Consider the following 20340-nt stretch of genomic DNA (forward strand, 5'->3'; position numbering starts at 1 on the left):
CAGCTCCAAGCATTTCCTTTTTTTTAAAAAAAACAAGGCTTGATCATTCACTTTTGAGGCTGTGCTAAACTTGCCAGCATCTGTTCCATCTGAAAGGGGGGAAAACCACCAATCCCAGACTGGGAAAGAAAGGAAAAGGAACTAGGTACCAAGCTGTAACGTGAGAAATGAAGCCAAGAAAAACAGCATCTCAAGAGATATTAAAGACAAAAACAAACATGGTAAACAGGAGCAGACAGATTTCAGAGGAAAGGCAGAAAGACAGTGACTAAAGCACCAAAAGTGAAACAGTGTACACATGAAAACTGAGTCCAGAGTCCCAGGGTTTCTTTGTTCTTGTTTTTCCTACCATTTCACAGAAATCATGATGCTGTCAAGATCCCTCTATACCCAAGGGTCAGTGATGTCAGTGAAAGCTGGTGGAGCTGCACTGATTTATATCCATTAAGAAGCAACTTTCCGAGACTTCCCAGAATTATTGAGGTTTAAAATAATGCCCTGAGAACCCAGATGAAAACAGCAGTTGTGATTATTCTTAAACCAGGTCATACTAAAAGCTAGATTTAAAGTAATGATGAATACCTCCATTATTTTTTAATAGTTGCAAAATTCCTAACTTTGGATGGTCACATTGAAAACACAACCCTGGAAAAACATGTGCAGGACACTTTTCTACCAGTTCAAGAGTCATGGCAAATGCATACAGAGCTCTACAAATTCCAGCTCAGCAAACTCCTTTAGAAAGCAAAATAAGTAAATACTATCTCTGTTGCCCCCAAGCTTTTAAGTTTTTGGCTTTACCTTTCCACCACTCTCCCCTTCCTTCAAAATGCGATAGGTGGATTTGAAAATAAAAACTTCAGAATAAGGATCCAAACTTTTTTCAAAAAACCCACTATTGTTCCTTGGGAAGAAAAAATTCCCCCCCCCCCCCCCTTTTTTTTTTACTGTGTGCCAGGTTAAACTAGAGGTTGCAAATATTTAGTGGTCCCTTTGCAGGTGAAACCCCTCCCCACCCTCACCCTAACTGCATGTGCAGAATCCAAAGCCTTCTATCACTCACATCCTGTGTGCGTGCCGGGCCCACACAGCGCAGGACTGTGCGTGGAGTGCAAAGGAAACAGAGCGAAGCAGAACTGCAGAAGAGACTGAGGATGCGGTTCCACAATCTAGAGCGGCACGCTCAGTCTGGTCTTTCCCCCTCCAGCGCCACTTGTCGCAGCTCACGGGCGGCCACCCACCCTGCTGGGTGCTGTCGCTGGGGCGGAGGCGCATGGCAGCGCCGCAGCGGGCAGTCACAGCGAGAACCTCAGCTTGTTTCCAGCGAGCCCAGGCACCTCCCCAGCGCAGGGCAGCTGGCGCTGCACACACATTCCCAGGCTAGCTAAGCTTGTAGCTTTCCAGCATTTTTTAAATTCTCACATTATATTTCAAAGAAGAAAAGCCATCACCCCTGGAATCTTTCCCTCCCTCCCTCTTCCCCTTTGCTCATTGCTGCCTTAATCTCAGCTGGGGCCTGTTTCAGATGAAGGTGACACGGATGGAGTGCTCATCCGGTGACGACTAAATGATGCTTGACCATTTTCACTCTGTAGACCTCTCATACTGTCAGATTTTATAACCCGATTACTACAGACTTGGGTTAGATTCAGACAGATTGCCTACCAGCAAAAGGCTCAATATCCCATTATCAGATTTGTGAGCCCACCATTCCTCTTCATTTAGTATGTAACAGAAAGTGTTGTAATGTCCTATGGATTTAGCCTTTAAAATGAGTCTTAACTGTGCAAGTCATATGCATACAACGGGTGAAAACACTCCACAGAATCATATGCAGGACAACAATTGTAAAACATTTTTTATTTAAATATTAAATAAACCACATCAACTAATCATTTTGGTGTACACCTCTCATTTTAACATAAGAAATAAAATGATTGCTCAGTCATGATAAAAAATAAACTATACATCTCAATTAAACCAATCACGTAGTGTCTTTAAATACCCTATTGCATTGCAGTCTGCAGAACAGCACTGTCAAGATATCTACAAAAAACCCCAAACTTTTAAAATGACCTCTTTCTGCTCCAGTAATAATTCCAAAGAGGTTCTACAGCAATTGGAAAAGAAAGAAAAAAAAAAAACCAAAAAACAAACCAAACTGAACTATGAAAGTAAAGTGCTTGTCATTGCTCAGGACAGGAAACAAAAGAAATCTGTCACCTTTTGATCCATGGCATTAAACATAACAAATATTGAAGAGGAAATTCTGCCTTTTAAGTATGTGTGCTACTCCTTACAAAACCGAAGGCAAAGTTGCTGTTTTGTGATGAGCTGGCTTCTTCTTGCCCTCCTCTCTAGCCATCTCCATGGTTTTGGGGCTGGTTTTTTTTTTTGTTGGTTTTTTTTTTTTTTTTAAACCACTACAAATGAGCATGAGACTTTGGTGTTTTCTCTGCTGCAAGGCACCACTCATTACCAGAAATTCAACTCATGCAATTTTCTCTCACTTTGAAGCTTCCAGACCAGGCAGCAGCAGTGGCAAGCTGGAGATGCACCAATATAGACACACAGATACAACACACAGATAAAGAGGTCATTTATGGAGAGCCACAGACAGAGCCGCGTGACATCTTCAACCCTTCCTACTCCCACCAATTAACCTGGTCGATCTTTGGCTTTTTTCTTTTTTTAAAAAAAAGCAAAACAAACAAAAAAACAGGTATCTATATTATTTGCAAATGCGTAATACTGCAGGTTGCATGAAGCCAAGGTAACTTGAAGGCACCCTGTGTCACACTAGGGAGATGGGTCCTTTAAGCATTTAGACAGAATGCAGCTATTTTTTGACATTCAGATGGCAGCTTCCAGCCAAGCTGGCTCCCTGTTTGCTCACCTGCTTCCAAAGTTTGCACGCCCTACCTGACTCATTTCTGTAGGAGCACAGTCTGTTCTCCCCTTTGTATCTAAGCTTAACTTCTGTCGATACCGGCAGAAGCTTTGAAAGGGGAGTGGGTTTTTTACCAGAAACACAATATAAGCATATTACAAAATATAAAAAATAACTAGTGTTATATAGTTTTCTGCTTCCTATTTATATACATATACAGCGTTAAAAACCATACGAAAAAACATCTATCTAATCCAAAACCTCGTTTTGCTAATATGCCAAAAACAAACTAACCAAAAACACCCAAAGATTGTGCTGTTTTACTCACTTTTAATACAATTTTGTTCAGAAATAGCTGTACTCCGTTAGAGTAGAATTCTGTTCTAGCCTATTCCTTTTGTCTTTGTCAGTATATAATTATAACCTCGATATTGCACATTTCCCCAAGAGTCAGTTCTGTTTGGACCCTGATAATGAAATGCATAAAAACATGATTAGCAGCGGAAATAACAACGTGCAGCACTAAGAAATACCCCTCAGGCAACTTTGTAGGCAACCTCCAGGAGGGCTTTTTAAAAAGAAAACCCTTCCCATCACCCCACCAGTACTAATGCTTCCCTCCTCAGTGCCTCTGCAAGAATAAGAAAAAACTTAAGTGTTTATAAAAAGATTCCTACAGATTATTCAGACCGACAAAATATATGCAAGTGTGCACGTGTGCACATGTATATGCACACATACCACCCCCAAACAAACATCCCTGTGAAAGACCAGGCATTATGCAGTTTGGATCCTGATTATCAAGGGACAGATTTTCAATACATGACTTGCTTCTATACTAATTAGAAGGGCTTTTTAAGCTTTTCCAGCTGATGTATCAAGCAAGAAGTTCACAGTTTTCATTTGGAGTATACGTATCCGAGAGGTGTGGAATGGGGATGTTGGTTCCTTTAAATAACATGAGTGTTAAGAGGAGGAAAAAAACCCCCAACAAATGGCAATGCTTCCATTTTTGTCCTCTATGAATGCATAATGCTGCATGCCACTGGTTTTCTGTTTATTTTCTTTAAAAGAGGTAATCATCTTCACAAACCCATAAATGAATATTGTGAAAAAGGGAGGCTCTGGTCCCTTCTTTGAAAAGCCTCTCCCTGCTGTGTCACCACTACGGACAGCTGCTAATCTTGCATAACAGCAGAGCTGTATTGGTCTGACTTGAGTACAGTACCGAAGAGTTCTTCCCCAACCACATCCCTCCCTGTCCCCACAAATGCCCCACCCATCCTCCCCATCATTATTTTTCCTTTAAAAAATTCAGTTTCTATTCATATTTGTTCAGTGCAAGAATAGTAGAAGCAAAAAGACATACATATTGCTTGTTTCAGTTCTATAAAGTTGCTAGCTTTCTGAGCCAGACAGCCTCTTCACATACTTTGAAATTTATTGCTTCTGAGAGTCCCTCGTCCACACGACACCAGCCAGCCATGGACCCGCACACACCACGGAACAGTGGTGAAAGTTCTTTGCAACAAGAGCAGCGTGAGCTGTAGCAGCCAGGGCTCTCATTTGACCAGGACGAACTTCCCTAGCTGGTTGGAAGTCAGGTCCTCCATCTCACAATCCCCGTGCTGCAGAGTGACAGCGTCATAGCTTGGAGACTGCACAGAGAAACTCTGCTGCTGAGAGAAGGTGGTGCCAACTGGAGAAACATTGCTGCTGATGTACAGGTGTGTGTCTAAAAGGTGAGCTGCTGAGGACACCGGTGACACGCTGACACCAAAGAAATGAGGTTGGAGCAGTTGGCTGTTGCCAGCAAAGGCTAGCTCAAATGAGTTCTCTCTTTGTAGCTCTGACAACAGAAGAGAATTGGATGCTTTGCAGGTACCTACGCTATCAGAGGAGGGGACGCCATTTGTTGCAGAAGTTTGAGCAGTCTGGGGACAAGCTGTCTGGAGTAGCTGGTGATGCTGGAGCTGGAGCATTCTGAACAAAAGCCAAGGGTGGAAGAGGTTAATTTGCACTGCTAGGATGGTTTAATGTTTTTCTTCCTCCTTTCTTGCCCCTAACACTGACCATAACTTTCCCCTTTGTTTCCTCCTCTCTATCAAACCTCTCCTTATCCAGCCAGTACAATTAAAGCAGGCTGACCATGCCAGGTCAACATGTTTTCACTTGGCTTCTCTCACGTTGGAGAGGGCGACTATCACCAGAAAGTTATCTAGTCACCATTTGGCCTGCTAATAATAGATGTTCTAGAGACAACGTGTGCAGATAAACCGGAAACTCGATTTTCCATCTTGCTTCTATGGGAATGAAGAGGTGCCACCACACATGACATTTGAGGCCACTGGAACTGTGCCTCCTTTGTGGGCTGTAACTTTTCCAAATTACAAGGTCTCACTTCCTTGCCATGGGAAAATTACAGGAGGAGGCAGAGGAGGAAAGCAAGCATTCCCAAAACTAACAAAGAAAAACACAGCTTGCAATGGGGAGAAGTAATGTTTTCCCCCACAGTACCAAACTGCTTCTCAATTCAGCAACCTTCAAATATTTGGATGTCGAGATTTTTAAGTGGAACTGCACGTCCTGTGTTATGTATGCCAGTGCAGGAAGCCACAAAAGGAAACCAAGCAGTTTATCTGCTGCCACACAGCAAAGATGGAGGATAGGAATCCCCAGAGACCAAACTCCTCAACTTCTTTTGCTACGTTTACTCCTCCTTGCTTGCCCCTAACCAAAGTAAACCCAACAAAACCAGCAAAACTCCTGGCCAGCTTCTCACCTCTGCTGCTGTAGCACCTCCTCCAGGAGGCTTCTTCCCTCTCTGCTGCTCCCACTGCTGCTGTACATGCAGGTGCTCGGCTGTGTGTGTTGGAAAGGGCTCATGGCACTCCTTGCTGCCCGAGATGAGGAGGACTGACACACCTGCCGAGCAAAGCCTTTGATTTTATTCAAGCCGAGAAAACCCTTGGCTCGAGCGTTCTTCCGCAGCTGCTGCCTAAAAGCCTTCAAGCCTGTGAGACATGAGCAAAAGAAATGCACTTTAATCCTCCTTAGCATTTGCCTAGGAGCCTACTTTACAGATCAGCCTTTCTGGGCAGCTGCCTTCATTTGCGTGAGAACTGTGCTAGAAGAGAGTGTGACTCTTCAGTTCAGTTCACCCCTCTGCCTGATGGACACAGCAAAATTTATGTAATGGAACAGGGTTTGGGACACCTGCATCCTTGCATAGACGGACACATGCACAGCAAAGCAGAAATCTGATAGAAATCATGATGCTGTGCACTCCGTATTTGAGAAGAAAGACGGAGCCTGCCATCCCACTCCTGGCAGCAGAAGTATCTTCATGGGCAGGCTGAATCACCATCCGAGAACGTCTCACCTAAGCACCTTCCTCAGGGCATCCAACCCTCCCTCAGGGACTGTGAATACAAGAGGCAGACTATCCAGGTGGCTGGCCTCAGCATAACACTAACACAGACCTCTGCATGCTACACTTTTCTAGTGGCAGTTGGAAGGGTGCAATTCCCCAGCAATAAAGCAAGGAAGACATTACCTTGAGTTAATGAGGTATCAGATGCTCGTCTTCCTTCTTGGAAACTGACAGGCAGGAGAGAAGCACCTCCCATGCAGCCCTGGGCTTGTAACACCGGAGCATCAGACTGGGAAGCTAGGAAGGGTGACGTCATCCTAGCTGTGGCTGGGCTCCCCGTCATTACTTGACCTGCCAAACAGCCGCTCAGGGCCACCGAGCTGTCATTTGAAGATGAAGTAAGGCAGCTGTCTGAACTAGTTCCCTCTGTGGGGCTTGCAGAAGAGGAAATGACTATACCTACAGAGGGGAAGGAAGGAGAGAAAGAGCATTCCCAAGATGAGTATGGGAAAGAACAAACATGACATCAGAGCCTTCTGCCCACCTACACTGGTACTAATAAGCAGCTGCAAGCTAGAAAGGTGTCTAACAACTTGTGTTGTCGCAGGGCTTGACTCCAGCAGGGGGTCATCAACGAATAACCTAGGTTTGGGCTCCCATCCAGCTGGCAAGGCTCTGCCAGCAACTCCAGCATCACCAGGCTATGCTGGATCAGGCCTACAGTATTGCTTTAGCACAACAGCTCTGACACAGGATTATTGCTTTGTGAACAGTTTTGTTTGCTCGTTTAGTTCACAGGGTCTGGATGTGTACCAAATATAGTCAGTGATAACTTTTTTTTAAATTCAGATGCCCCCACCCCTACAACGGCAGAAATAAGCAGAAAAGGGTTATGTCCTGCTTATGAGAATGCTCTCCTCTATAGTGATCTAGATCAAATACAACAGTGCAACTTCTCTGCCTTTGGGGCCATGCCTATTTACAGGAAGACAGAACTGGGGAGAGCAGAGTACAGACCTCTTTTCTGGGCTCTCCTATCCCAGTCAAGGTCAAATCAGGCCATGCTCCCCAGGCATTTGTCCACTATGGCAGTCCTCCTCTGTCCTTTTCCTTTACCTATGGAAACACTTCACCTCTCCCAGACTTACTTACATGGAGGGGCACGCTGATAGAAATGAGTGGTCACTTCGGCCAGTGTGTGCCTCCTGCTGGTGTTGCTAGGGATGCGGATAGGGTGGTCATATGCCTTAATTTCATCTTCCAACTCCTTCTCTTGCCTTACTTCTTCACTAATGGTGGTTTCCAGCAGGCTATTGGGGGAGATGGAGCGGTTCCGGAAGAGCCCGTTGAAGTTGGGATCCACAGGAAAAAACAGAGGCTGCAAAACATGTCAGATTACAGATGGAAGGGTCTTTCACTTATTTCTGCACTACCTTTTAATACTCTTCATAGACCTGTCGCATGTCTTCACTAGGCCAATTATTTAAGAGGCTACTACAACAACATGCCCAAATACCAAACAGAAGATTGGAGGGAGAGAATAAGAGTCACAACTCCTATTGGTTTGGACTGGCAGACCAACACAAAAAAAAAAAAAAAATTAACACACAGTTTAGCTGAGAATACCAACCTGTAATGGATTGCTCATGTCACAGTCCATTTCTGCCTGCAAGGATGGCTGAATCAGGCTCTGAGGTTGCTGGTAAAGCAGAGATGATCGCAGGGTTTCACTAGTGAGACTGTCCTGAGGCATCTGGAGGGAGAGCGCAATGCACAGAAGCCATCACATACACCACAATTCAACATGACTTTTCAGATACTGGAGGCTCAAGGAATTTCAGAGCCACCTTCCACACAAGCTTTCTCCATGTACTTTCTATGAAAATGAACAAAGCCTTTCAATGCCAACACAAACACAGAACTCCTCTTAAACTGGGCAATTTAACTGGAAATACAATTTGAGAGCACATTTTAAAGGGGGTGGGGGCGAGGAAAAGAAAAAGAATGACAGAAAACCACACAAACTCATGTAGTACTTCTGAGAAACCTACGTAGTATGTAATGAAGAAGTGTAACCCATCCATGCCTAAGAGGGCAAATTTCCATGAGAAGCCTAATCTTCTGACTCATTGACCTGCACTGGAGGCAGACTATTTGACCCACAGTCACTTCTCAGGAAACTGGTCATGAGTCTCCTGTTGAGGAATAGTAGGCTGTGTCCTATCAGAGGGCACCAATATCAGAAGTGGTTTTCAGGAGCCTGAGAGCTACCATCTTCTATTCTGCTGTAGCAAGGGGCAGAAAAAAAGACAGCCAACGGAGCTTTCCAGTAAGTGATCCTCTTCCTTACCTCAACATTGCTGATCTCGGAGCTCCTTGGCCTTTGCTGACGGCCAGTTGCTGGACGACTTGATAGCTGGCTGCTTCGATACTCCTTGAGGCGCTCCAAGAGCAGGTAATAAATTGCGGCAAAATGGTTGTAGCTGCTGTTTTGCAGAGACTAGAAGACATTGAAAAGACTTGAGTTACAAGTAACTAAGGATGTAAGCAGCCAAAATTCATCGCTGAGGCCTCATAGAAGCATACTCAAAAAATAAGTAAAAATCTGGAAGGGCAGTGAAGATTTTACTGTACTGTCACACTGGATCAAGGCTAGTCACTGAACGACGTATATATATATATGACTGCACCATTGGCATTCTGGCAGTCACAGAAGATGTGTCTACGGGGCAAGAACTTCTCACCTCAACAGTTCTCTGCCTGTCGATGCCAAGTGTCTGCATGATCCCAAGGACCTGCTCATTATAGTCACCCAGGTTGGAGTTGTAGTTTTGCATGGAGAAGGACAAAGACTGCTGCTGTTGAAGAGAGGGGTCAGCTTGCATCCACTTGTGTTGCTTTATTTGGGAAATGGTTATTCGCTTGGTTGGGTCCACAACCAACATCCGTCGGATTAGTGTTTCACAGTCTGGATGACAAAGACAAACTTATGAGCAAGGGGTAAAAATAACAGCCCAGCCCCAGGTCACTGCTAAGAAACCTTCCCAGCAACAGCGTTGATGTCTATGAAAACAGGAATTGAAGGTTTCTGAGCAGCTGATGGCTGATCTGACTACCAGATATTCAAAACAGCACAAGAAACGTCCACATAATTTCACAAAAGCAACACGTCACTGCAGGAAATGAAGCTGTACTGGATACTGGCACTGGTGGCCTTGCACCTTGTAGGAGAGCTAGTTTTGAGTGGATGCAGGTTTAATCATGTTTACATCCACTTAAAATAGGTCAGAATTTAGTACAGAACCCCATCACATGCAACTTCCTGGTCCATATATACTGTTTATTTGTTTATAACCAAGGAATCACAGCCATTCAGGGCTTTAACTGATAAAGGTCAGACTTGAAAAGATACTCTTCACTTTAAGACAGAGGCACATTCACTTGTTTTCAAACCCAAATCAGAGAGGTGATAATACTCTTCAGTTCCTTTTTCTCACCAGACTGTTGGGAGTGCTCAAGAAACATGCTAAGCCCCACTGTTGCTGCTTTCCTTGACAGCATAGCTGCACTGAAATATACCCCTTCTGCATAGTTGAAATATCTTAGAAGAACTACACCCATCTCAGCACTGCAGGCTAGTCTCATTAAAACCCTGTTTTCACTGTTTTGTGAGTGATTATTTCTCCAGCTAGGGTGTCAAGTATTTTTGTAATCTACAGGGACACTCTAAGGAAGGGAACGACAGCCTTTTAGATGCACCATAAAGCAGATCCCAGAAAAGCAAACATGTGCAACCAGCCCCACAACTATAAGCGCTGCCCTACAGAAATTACTGAATACACGAAGACACAGTGATTACCAGCTGCAAAACCAGTTCCATCCATCATTGCCCCAGGAAGGAACGGGACAGCTACTGCTTTATTTGTAGCCCCTTTTCTAACATTAAGGATCTGAAAAATGTACCTTCGGACATGAAGTAAGGGATGCGGAACCGCCCCTCCAGCACTCTTTGCCTCAGGGTTGGTAAATTGGGTCCATCAAAAGGCAGAGAACCACAGACAAGGACATACAGCACCACCCCAAGGCTCTGTCAATAGAAAACAGCAAGCACGTGTGAGTGACTCCAGTAGAAGCAATGATTTTGACAGCCAATGGACCCTCACAAAGTGTGAAATGCGATTTCTAAGGAATATCAAGCTCACCCATATATCAAGATGAGGTCCTTCATATTCTTTGCCTTCAAAAACTTCTGGAGCTGCATAGGGTGGGCTTCCACACCAAGTGGAGAGGGGCTCTCCCGACTTGTAGAAGTTTCCAAAGCCAAAGTCTGAAATGAAGGTAAAAGTCCAGGGTAAGACATTATTCATCCACATACTAATATTTCAGAAGTAGCAAAAAATGGAGAAAAGGGAGCAGATATATTGTTTTTTTCTCAGACTATTCATTAAAGTTATTCTCTTTTGTCCTGAGGAAGACCAGTAACACTTGTTTTGTTTTCAGTTACCATAACTACATTTATAGGATCATCCTAGGGAGACTGCATTTGACTACATGTCTAATACTGTTTATAGAGTAACCATGCATTTCTTATTACCTGCTAACTTGATATTCATGTTAGCATCTAGCAGAAGGTTCTCTGTTTTGAGATCCCTGTGCACGATGTGGTGGCTGTGACAATATTCCACGGCTGAAAGAATCTGCCAGAACTTCTTCCGTGCCTCACTTTCACTTAAGTGCCCATTGGAAGTCAGATGATCTGCAAGACAAAATAAAAGAGGGATGAGATTTAGACACACCTGAAAGAAATTTTTCATAATCCTGCAGGTGCTGCACTCACTGTTTGACAGCTGACAATGCCAGCCCTGGATGTTTAATCAGACAATATATGTATTTCTCAGGAATTACAAGAACAAAGCCATGGTTTCTAAATCTAATTAGCTCTGTCAGTGAGGACTTACCAAACATTTCTCCATTCTTTGCAAACTCTGTAACAATGTAAAGCATATCCTTTGTCTCCATAACCTGTGAAGACACCAGAGGACATGCTTTAAAAAAATGCAGACTTCTGTAGTTTCATTCATTCATTTTTCTATGCGTATTGTCAAACACATCAGTTCAATTATTTATTTGCAGCAGCAGCAGCTGATTTTGCACGACAGTGTTCCTTCCATCAAAGTGGTAATGAAAGAGATAAAAAATCAATGCTTATGTGCCTACAATATACAATGGTTCCCATGCCGTTGTTCTTCTCACCGTTACCATGCCACCTAATCTCCATAAGATAACTGACGAGCATTTCAATCATTTCCTACCCTTCCCGGATTTCCTTTTTTGTTAAAATATGTACGTATCATTTAACAATTCATTTGATATATTTTGAACATTCAAAGATACTTAAAAGTTTATATAAAGTCATCTTTGTTTCAAGGCTGGCAGGTACTCAGATCAGGAGAGATAGTTGCAACTTGGACAAATCAAGAAGTAGTATCAAATACCCCACTCCCATCTGGTCTTGGCTGGGGACATGGCAAGCCTCCCATGCAACTGACAATAGGTTGCTGTTTGTGTAAGCAGCAGTGCTTGATGCACATCAACAACTGTCAATATATTACCCAGTGTTCACCTATCAAACTAGTATCGACTTCCTTTGACACTTGATATTTTTTTCATTTGGAGGAGGAAAAAAAAAAAAAAAAAGAACTAAAACTGAAACAATGAATGAGAAATGCTGAGCATTTCCAAATTATTCTTCAGTTACTATGCACATCTTTCAAATGTTGCATTTCAGTTTTTAAAATACAACTTTCCCCAAGAATTGGACCCTCAAGGAGCAGATTATTTTGTTTTGGAAGCAGAAGGCTCACAACAGGTTAACAATCAAAAAAACATCAATACTACTCCAAAGGCTGTAATTTCCAGGCTCCTAACATGTAACTTTTTTCAAAGACTCTTGTCCCCCCCTCATGACAAGTACACACAGACACGAAATGAAAATAAACAAACAGGGAGCAAAGGAAGAGAGGTTCCCAGTCTAAAAAACTGAAGGAAAGTGTTCTGGGAAAGTTGCCAGCTGGATGAAATTAAGACGCCCTGCTGAAACTAAAACAATGATGAAATAATACAAGAACACACACCCTACATTGGTATGTCATCTAATTCCATCCCTGCTTCTCAGCCTCCACCAAACAGGTAAAGCATCAGTTACAACAACAAAGAAAACTTCACTGAAAAGAAATTATGGTCCACTACCAACGTCATTCACTCCATCAAGTGAAGTGGTTCAACCAGATGGAATTTAACCTGCTTTTCTAAAAGCTTCAAAATAGTATTTTCACCCACATCATTCCACTGAAATGAAATCAACCAAACTGTTAGAATGTTTCTATATATCCTATACTGCCCTATGGGCAACAATGACGTCAGATGTTAACACAGAATAATTTTTGTTATGATGGGTTAATACTATAAATATCAAGCACTTCATGTGTGTCAAGGTCTTTAAAAATAATGCCTTGCCTAACCACCTGCCTTACTGGCTCTTCAGCCTTACACGTTAATTAAACTTTTTTTTCTTTTTTTTTTTTTTAAAAGCTAACAAACCCAACGGTAAAATTGCACCTGATAATAGTGTTTACTACTGCATACGGACTTTCAGACCTGCTGCTTCATCAGACCTGCCCTTCTAGATAGGTCCAGACAGACTGCGATACCTCATCTTTTTCTTAAATCCACATGGCACTATTTAAGATGATTAAGAGGAACTTACACCAAATGCTAATTAGATTGAATATTTCGAATTTGCAAAGCAGACCTTACTCACTAAACAGATGTGACCCTGTTTTCTGTACAACACATTAATTTGTTCCTACTGTTAAAAATACCCATCGGCACAGAAACTGAACAAATCTAAACTAAAATTCATGTTGTGAAACTCTACGAGGGGAAAGATATTTAAAATTCACTTTCAAAACTAAACAAACTGGATCAGAGTAAGCAAACAGGTCATTTTTTGATACACTCTAAAATACCAACATTTACCAGCTTTTTCTTTCCTACTTAAGTTAGAATTCTAATTCTTAGATTAGATTTCTACTTAAATTTTTTACTATTTGAAATCCTTTCCATTTATGGCAAACTCAACTTTTGTGCTTTCTTCTCTGCTATCCTACAATGAGTTTAAGTCTTCCTCTTATCAAAAGCACGTTAGAAGTTCCAGTCCTCTAAACTGGAAAAGCAGATGAGCTGGGAAAGGCAAGTTAATCACAGAAGTTGAGATAAACAGTTCCCCGACCTGAAACAAACTCTAGTCTGGTTTTAACTGTAAATTATACAGTGCATTTTGTCAAAAAGTTGTCTAATGTACCAGACTCCTGTTCAGAAAATGATCACTTTTTTTAAAAAAAAGTTTCATTTAAGGGCATTTCAATAAGTATTTCAATATGCATTCTTTGCAAATACTTGATGTAAAATCATGTGCAAGAGAAAAGCACAAACATATTTCATCTGCGTGCTGCACTTCAAAGCTGACCTCTTACCTGATATAGCTTGATAATGTGGGGATGATTCAAAAGCTTCATTATCTGAACTTCTCTATAAATCTTCTCCAAGTTGCTTGGGTCTAACCTTGTTTTGTCTATTATTTTTATTGCAACCTGCAAATTTAAAAAATAAAATAAAACAACCCCAGATATTACAAAACAGGTTACTGTCAAGATCTCTCAGAAGAGGAAAAAAAAAAAAAAAAAAAGACACATACACCCTGCCGGCACACACACACACAAGTCACAAAATCCAAGTAAAGTAGCTTTTAAAGTACAGGCTTGACAAAGCTGATTCCTTTTTTCTGAACTGCACAGAAATCACGACACAGAACATTTTCATTTTTGTTTTCTGCGTCAAAGGATTACACATAAAGTAGTGAACAGAACTGCAAAAATTAGCACTAGCCAGGATTTAAATCTTTTAATCCATCCCATGCCAGTGAAAAACAGATTCCTGTAACGGACTATTTTCTGCTGTAGTGACTGATATAATACTGACTTGCACCAGAAATATAAACACGGTTGCATGCCCATTGATAAATTATTTCTGCAAATAACACCGCAACTTCTTTGTTCTTGACACATACACGTTGAATGAAAAAATTAAACCCATCTACGGTCTTCAAAAGACCCTTAATTTGTTGGACTTTTTAGCATACTAAGAAGGCACAATTCAACGACGCCACCGTAACACTCGGAAGTGGTATTTTTTTGTACGTTCACGCTCGGTTTTAATTCTACTTAAACTGTTGAAGCCACCAGGAAAACTTGCAGCTCCCACCAACAGCCGCATCCAGCCCGCCGGACGTTTTTGCAAAGCTGGGCCGCCGCGCCCCGCGCTTCCCGCGCCGGCTTCACCTCACCCAGCGCGCGGCGCCGGCCCGGCGGGCGGGAGGCTCCCGGGTCCCGCTCCCGGCTCCCCGCTCCCCGCTCCCGGCCCGGCAGGCGGGAGGCTCCCGGGTCCCGCTCCCGGCTCCCCGCTCCCGGCCCGGCGGGCGGGAGGCTGCCGGGTCCCGCTCCCGGCTCCCCGCTCCCGGCCCGGCGGGCGGGAGGCTCCCGGCTCCCGGCTCCCGCTCCCGGCCCGGCGGGCGGGAGGCTCCCGGCTCCCCGCTCCGGCAGCCCCGTCCCCCGCACCCACCTGCGTTTTGGTCACCCTGTGCCTGGCCAGTTTGACCACCGCGAAGTTGCCCTTTCCCAAGGTCCTCTCGATGTCGTAGAAGCCGACTCGCAGGGGCCGCTGCTGGGCTTGCCCGGCCGCGGGCAGGGCGGCGTACTCTGACATGATCACCATGGCTCAGGCGGTGGCGGGCAGCGCACGCCGCGCCTAGGAGGGCAGCATCCGCGCCGCCCCGGGGACGCGGGCGCTGCTCGCACCTGCACCGAGACGGCACCGCACCGCGTCAGCCCCGCCCGCCGCCGGGCCCCTCACAACTCGCCGGGCTCTTCCCCGGCCCCGTCCGGCGCCCGCGGCAGCGCCGGCCCCGCTCGCCCACCGCCGGCCGCTGCCTGACGGGCGGAGCGGCCGTGGAGCCGCCGTACCTGGCGGGCGGGCGCTGCGGCTGCCGGCGCCGGGCTCTGCCGCCGCGGCGGGGTGTGCGCGCGAGGCTGTGCGTGAGTGTGCGCGTGTGCGTGTGTGTGTGCGCGCCGGGGGGCAGGCGGGAGCACGCGGGATGTCCCGGCCCCCCCCACCCCCCGCCTCCCCTCCCCGCCCCGCTCCGCCGGCCCCCCGACACGCACACCCCGCCCTCCCTCCCGCCTCTTCCCCCCGCCCACCGCCGAAAGCCGAGACGGGCCCATTGACGTCACTTTGACGCCAGACAGACGCGCGCCCAGGCGCGAGGCTGAAGGAGAGCGAGACACCGGGCCGTTGCCAAGGAACGGGCGGCGCTGACGCGCGCGCTGATGGAGCCGTCGCCCAGGAGACGGAGGGGCGGTGACGTCAGGGCAGAGGGAGGGAGGGGGGCGCTGAGTCCCCGGACCCCCCGTCCGGAGGAGGGGGGGCAAGGCGCGCTCTGGTGTCACGTGACCGCGTCCCTTCTCCCGGCGGGGTCGCCCCCTGCCGGCGTGGCCGGTGCTCGCGTCAGCCTCTGGCGCGCGGAGTGCCGGCAGCCGTTACCCGTCCCGCGGCCGTTCCGCGGCGGGGGGCGAGCCGCGCGCGCCTCCCCTCAGCGCCCCGGGCCACCGGCAGCCCGCAGCCCGCCCCGGGCCACCCGCAGCCCCCCTGCCCTGCCGGCGGCTCGGCGGAGGCTGCGAGCGCCGCGCTAACCCCGCACAAGCGGGGCTGCCGACCCCGCCGCAACCGCCTGGCCGGTCCTGGTGACCCCGGCCCTGCCGGCTGGGGTGCCGGGCCCCCGCTACCCCCTCCCAGCCACCAGGCAGCCTTCGCTCCGTGTCGCGGGGCCACCGACGGGGGCTGTCCCGCCGTCAGTAAGGGAAGCGTGGCGGCAGCGCTGCGGGGGGCATTTTGTCCTGCCCTCGGAGCAAGCCGGAGGGCTGTGGCCGCCCACCCGTTGCACCGGTGCCCCCGGCGGTATGCGGACCCGCCAGCCCCCGGCCAGGCCGCCTCCCTTGCCGGTGCTTCCGGGGCGTGATGGAGGGGAGCTGCCGGGGGCTGCTGACCACCCACCCCCTCGGGCACACGAGGCTGGGGCCAGCCCAGCGTGGGGCCAGCAACCCTCTGAGTCCACCAGCTGCACACAGGCAGGACAGGAAGTAGTAATAGAGAGACCATATATATGTATATATTTACACACACACGTACGCAGTCCTGCCATACTTTTGCAACTTACTCATACATTCTGAATACACCTGGAGAGCTATTACCTCTGGTCGGTCTGGAAGTGAGGCTTGGGAAGTTACTTTTTTGCACACCGAGGCTGAAGGAGGCTGCTTAGGGATTGAACTTCAGCGTTCTGGAAGCTCTCGAGAGGTTCCTCTCAAGGTCAGATGTGAAGCGGCAGAGGCACAGGGTTCAAACATGTAGGTCTTCAGCCTTCACGCAGCAAGTGACCAAAATGTTTGTACATGTAGCCTAGAAAGTAAGTCCTGAATGATGCCTGCCACTTGTTATTCAACTTGTCTTCTCTATTACCGGTTTTTTTAGACAAGTAATTCTCCAGTTGGCAGTTGGGCTCCTGAGTGGAAGATGTCCGTCTTAGCCTGAACCCCTAGCCTGACCATCACAGCCAGTCATACCCTGGGCAGCAACCTTTCTCTTCCATCCAGAGGTACCATGTCAATTGGATTTGCCAGACTGCTTGAAATAAGGTGATGCCTTGGGTGGAAGACATACAATTCTGCTGCACACTGGAGATTTAAAAGAAATCAGTACGATCGATTTCACCTGCAGTTGGTGGTCTCGTTAGGGTCTGTGGATGACTTCTAAAGGGCTTAAGAGGGACCCACTACGGGAAGAAAGTACACTTTTTGTCCTTTTAAATTTACACTAAAGACAGGATGAGAAAAATGTGGTGCTCTCTATAAATCAAATTACATGATACATGAGCTGTGTGTCATCAACATATATCAGGAAACCGTAGTGAAGCAAGCAGGACTTCCTCTGCTTCTCTTATCTAATGAACTATATTGCTTGTGTTGCCCCCTGCAGCATGGGTGCTAGCCCTTTGGGAGTCTAGTTACTCTGCAGGCTCTTTCTCCTAGAAACGTGGAGAAGTAACACCTGAAATTAACCCCCAGACTTTGTTTATCTTGACCATTGCACAACATGGGCTGTCCCTGTGCTTGCTTAGTGCGAGCAGGCGGGCTGGCAGTCTGCAGGGCTCAAATGGGGCTGGAAGAGGGCAGCGTCTTGCAGCGCTGGTGGTCAGGAGCTGAAGGACAGGAGCTGCTTACACAGAGGCAGTGGTGTGACCCAGGTCATGGGACTGCTATGCCATTCACTGTAAGAGGGGAATAGCACGCAGCCACCCCGAGCCGTTGTAACATTCAGTTAGTGCTTACATAGTGCCTCGAATAACTCACATGAAAAGCTAGCTTATTATTATTGTTATTATTAAGTTAACAGTATATTCTCTGTGGAGCTCATGAAGAGGAGGTGACGCACAAACAGCACATACAGTAGCAACTGCATGTGAACAGTGCCCCAGGAGTTATAAAGAAAAGAATTACTTTAATAATGGTTCCTCTGCTGTGGTGGGATTTTCCTCCCTTTAATTATGATTGCTCTTTTCATTTGAAATTGATTGTTTTAGGATGGCAAACAGAACTGGTCTTTTTAGAAAGAACACTCAAGACAGACAGCCCCAGTTAGGAGTGTAACATTTTTATTTCTTTTAAAAGGAGTCAGAATTTAGAAGTCCTTTCTTCCCAAATGGGAAGAAGACGACTGCATTTGGTGCTCTCCCTAACATCTCACAATTTTTCCATCCTAAGGTGGACACCTGTGCTATGGAACTGCCTCGAGAGTGTAAGATAAGGGGTCCTCAAACTACAGCCCGCGGGCTGGATACGGCCCCCCAGGCTCCTCAGTCCGGCCCCCGGTATTTACAGAACCTCCCTGCCCCCCCCACTGGGGGTTGGAGGGGGAGGGAAACCAAGCAGCCGCAGATGACTGTCTGCCACTTCATCCGCACGCCAGCCCACTGTTTAAAAAGTTTGAGGACCCCTGGTGTAAGACCTCACCAGAGGGCTACACTGAGGAGAATCCACCGTCCTGATTTTAATTACCTGCATTAGATGGAAGAGGCAAGAAGAACTGGCAAACGTTTCTGCCTGTGGAAGGTACTTACAGACACCTCCAATCTCTAGTCCAGAGGGTGGGGTACATACAGCTTCTGCAGTGGGGGAGGGACCACATAATTTTTAAGAGTTGTAACACTATTGTATGGGGTGTTGAGAGTTAAATTAAAGACCTCTGGCATCTATTATTCTCAGCAACCTTTTGGTATTTCTATTCCGTTTTCACACATATGGGTCACAACAACTTCCAGCAGCGCTGCTGAGAAGTGGCCCTTGCACAATTTTGGTAGTGTCATAATTACATAGTTTTTCTGCCACTTTCACTATAAATTGATACTGTCCAAGCATTACAAACCCCTTACGAGCAATCACATTTTATTATCGTAGAGGTGCTTCTGCTGGGAAGGTTGATGCTTTTGCAATTTCTGCTTTAACACTTTTGCTGCCCTCTGGTGTTTTGGATATCCTGAACGAGGAATCACCTCAGAGAAACATCCGTGGTCAGGAGGGGAATAATTACAGAGCTAGCTTGAGGGTAGAAAAGTGAAGGAAGTGGAGAGGCACTTCCCAAAGCATGGCCACGAGGATGTTGTTTTGATTTCTCTAGGAAGAGGGAGAAACTGGGAGGACACAGCTGCTAAGTTTTTCCATTGCAGCAGTCCCATGCTCCCTCCCTAAGAATGGCATGGTCTACAGCTGTGAATATGCATGAAGACTGCTGCCTTCTAGAACTCATCTTGCAGATATTTCCAGCAATTCAGTCTTCAGTCATTTCACTCAGCATTTTCTATCGGTTTCAAAACAAACTTAACAACAATACCAACTTTCTTCACTTGGCAAAAAGAAAACAAAACTGAGAAATGAAGGCATTCCTTTCTACCCTATTCACCTTCCATGGCTGAACTCAGCCTGGTATGCAGTGGTAGCTTTTCTGGGGCACTACCTGCAGTATAGTTTAGTTTCTTTCCCCCCCCCCGAAGACACCAGTGTGATTATTTTGAAAACCAGATTTGTTAGGCTATTTTCAGCATCCCATCATTTAGACAATTTAATTGTGTAAAACCTTGCTGAAGTCAATACCAAGTCAGACTTTGGCCTAGAAAAAAGTAAAATGGAAGGTGTCATGTTCCAAAAGGTATAGTGACATTTAAAATAAAGATGAGACAATTGGTTAAAATACTTGGGGGCTTATTTTAAAGACAAAAGCATTATCTTGAAAAAAATGGTGCAGGATAATTTCTAATATGACTTTGAAGTGTCTTTGAATTTGAAAAAATCCAGACTGCCACTGCAATTTTGGCAAAAATACTTTAGAGCTAGCATATCCTTACTGAGGCAACCCCAGTGGTATTCAGAAATATATTTCAGACCACTGGAATGTCTTTGGTCATAATATTGCATCAGAGTTACATAATTATGATCACAACAATGATCTTTTGTCGTTAATGTTTATGACATTTCATAATTAATGAGGCAATGACATTTCACTGACAATACATTGAGCTTCTCTTGCAGAATAAAGGTACATAGGCCTACTTTTCAGCATTCATCCTTATCTAGCGTTATAAGATAGCTTTTTAAAGGGTCACCATGAGGTATGTTAGGGTTCTTTACTTTCTAAATACCATGTGCTACAGAATCTACTGTTCCTACCAAGGCTCTGACTGTTTTTATTTCTATTAAGGGAAGTACAAACACAGAACAAACAAGGTGGTCTATGCCCTTGAGAGTGTCTTTCTTTTATTGTAATAATTTCCCTTCCGTGTTTGTCGCTCTTAATAGTGCTCCACTGTGCTGGGGCATGTGAACCTGACTGACAACTGGTAACAAACATGAAA

The 20340-nt window shown here is 45.8% G+C and overlaps 1 protein-coding gene and 1 long non-coding RNA gene across 2 annotated transcripts; one reads left to right on the forward strand and one right to left on the reverse strand.

Moving 5' to 3' along the window:
- Nucleotides 1-1832: 1832 nt before the first annotated feature.
- On the reverse strand, nt 1833-15452 carry SIK1 (salt inducible kinase 1). The gene is made up of 13 exons (XM_056328992.1): nt 14943-15452; nt 13799-13915; nt 11222-11285; nt 10858-11019; nt 10466-10590; nt 10227-10350; nt 9008-9231; nt 8614-8763; nt 7894-8016; nt 7416-7641; nt 6447-6722; nt 5673-5904; nt 1833-4873 (listed from the first exon to the last, which is right to left on the reverse strand). Exons 1-13 carry the CDS (start codon nt 15093-15095, stop codon nt 4453-4455), a joined length of 2397 nt encoding a protein of 798 aa, XP_056184967.1. The 5' UTR covers nt 15096-15452; the 3' UTR covers nt 1833-4452.
- Nucleotides 15453-15632: 180 nt separating this feature from the next.
- On the forward strand, nt 15633-18700 carry LOC130145184 (uncharacterized). The gene is made up of 2 exons (XR_008820398.1): nt 15633-16783; nt 16908-18700. It is a non-coding gene; the product is annotated as an uncharacterized LOC130145184 (long non-coding RNA).
- Nucleotides 18701-20340: the final 1640 nt, after the last annotated feature.

Source organism: Falco biarmicus, chromosome 2, assembly GCF_023638135.1.
Source record: "Falco biarmicus isolate bFalBia1 chromosome 2, bFalBia1.pri, whole genome shotgun sequence".
Classification (NCBI taxonomy): Eukaryota; Metazoa; Chordata; class Aves; order Falconiformes; family Falconidae; genus Falco; species Falco biarmicus.

Bases quoted from the DNA above. Each gene is read 5' to 3' on its own strand.
- SIK1 (XM_056328992.1), bottom strand. From the start codon at position 15,095: ATGGTGATCATGTCAGAGTACGCCGCCCTGCCCGCGGCCGGGCAAGCC. The intron at 13,916-14,942 runs GTGGGTGCGGGG...TTAAATTTGCAG, and splicing joins ACAGGGTGACCAAAACGCAG to GTTGCAATAAAAATAATAGA. The intron at 10,591-10,857 runs GTAATAAGAAAT...CCTTCATTTCAG, and splicing joins CATGAATATCAAGTTAGCAG to ACTTTGGCTTTGGAAACTTC.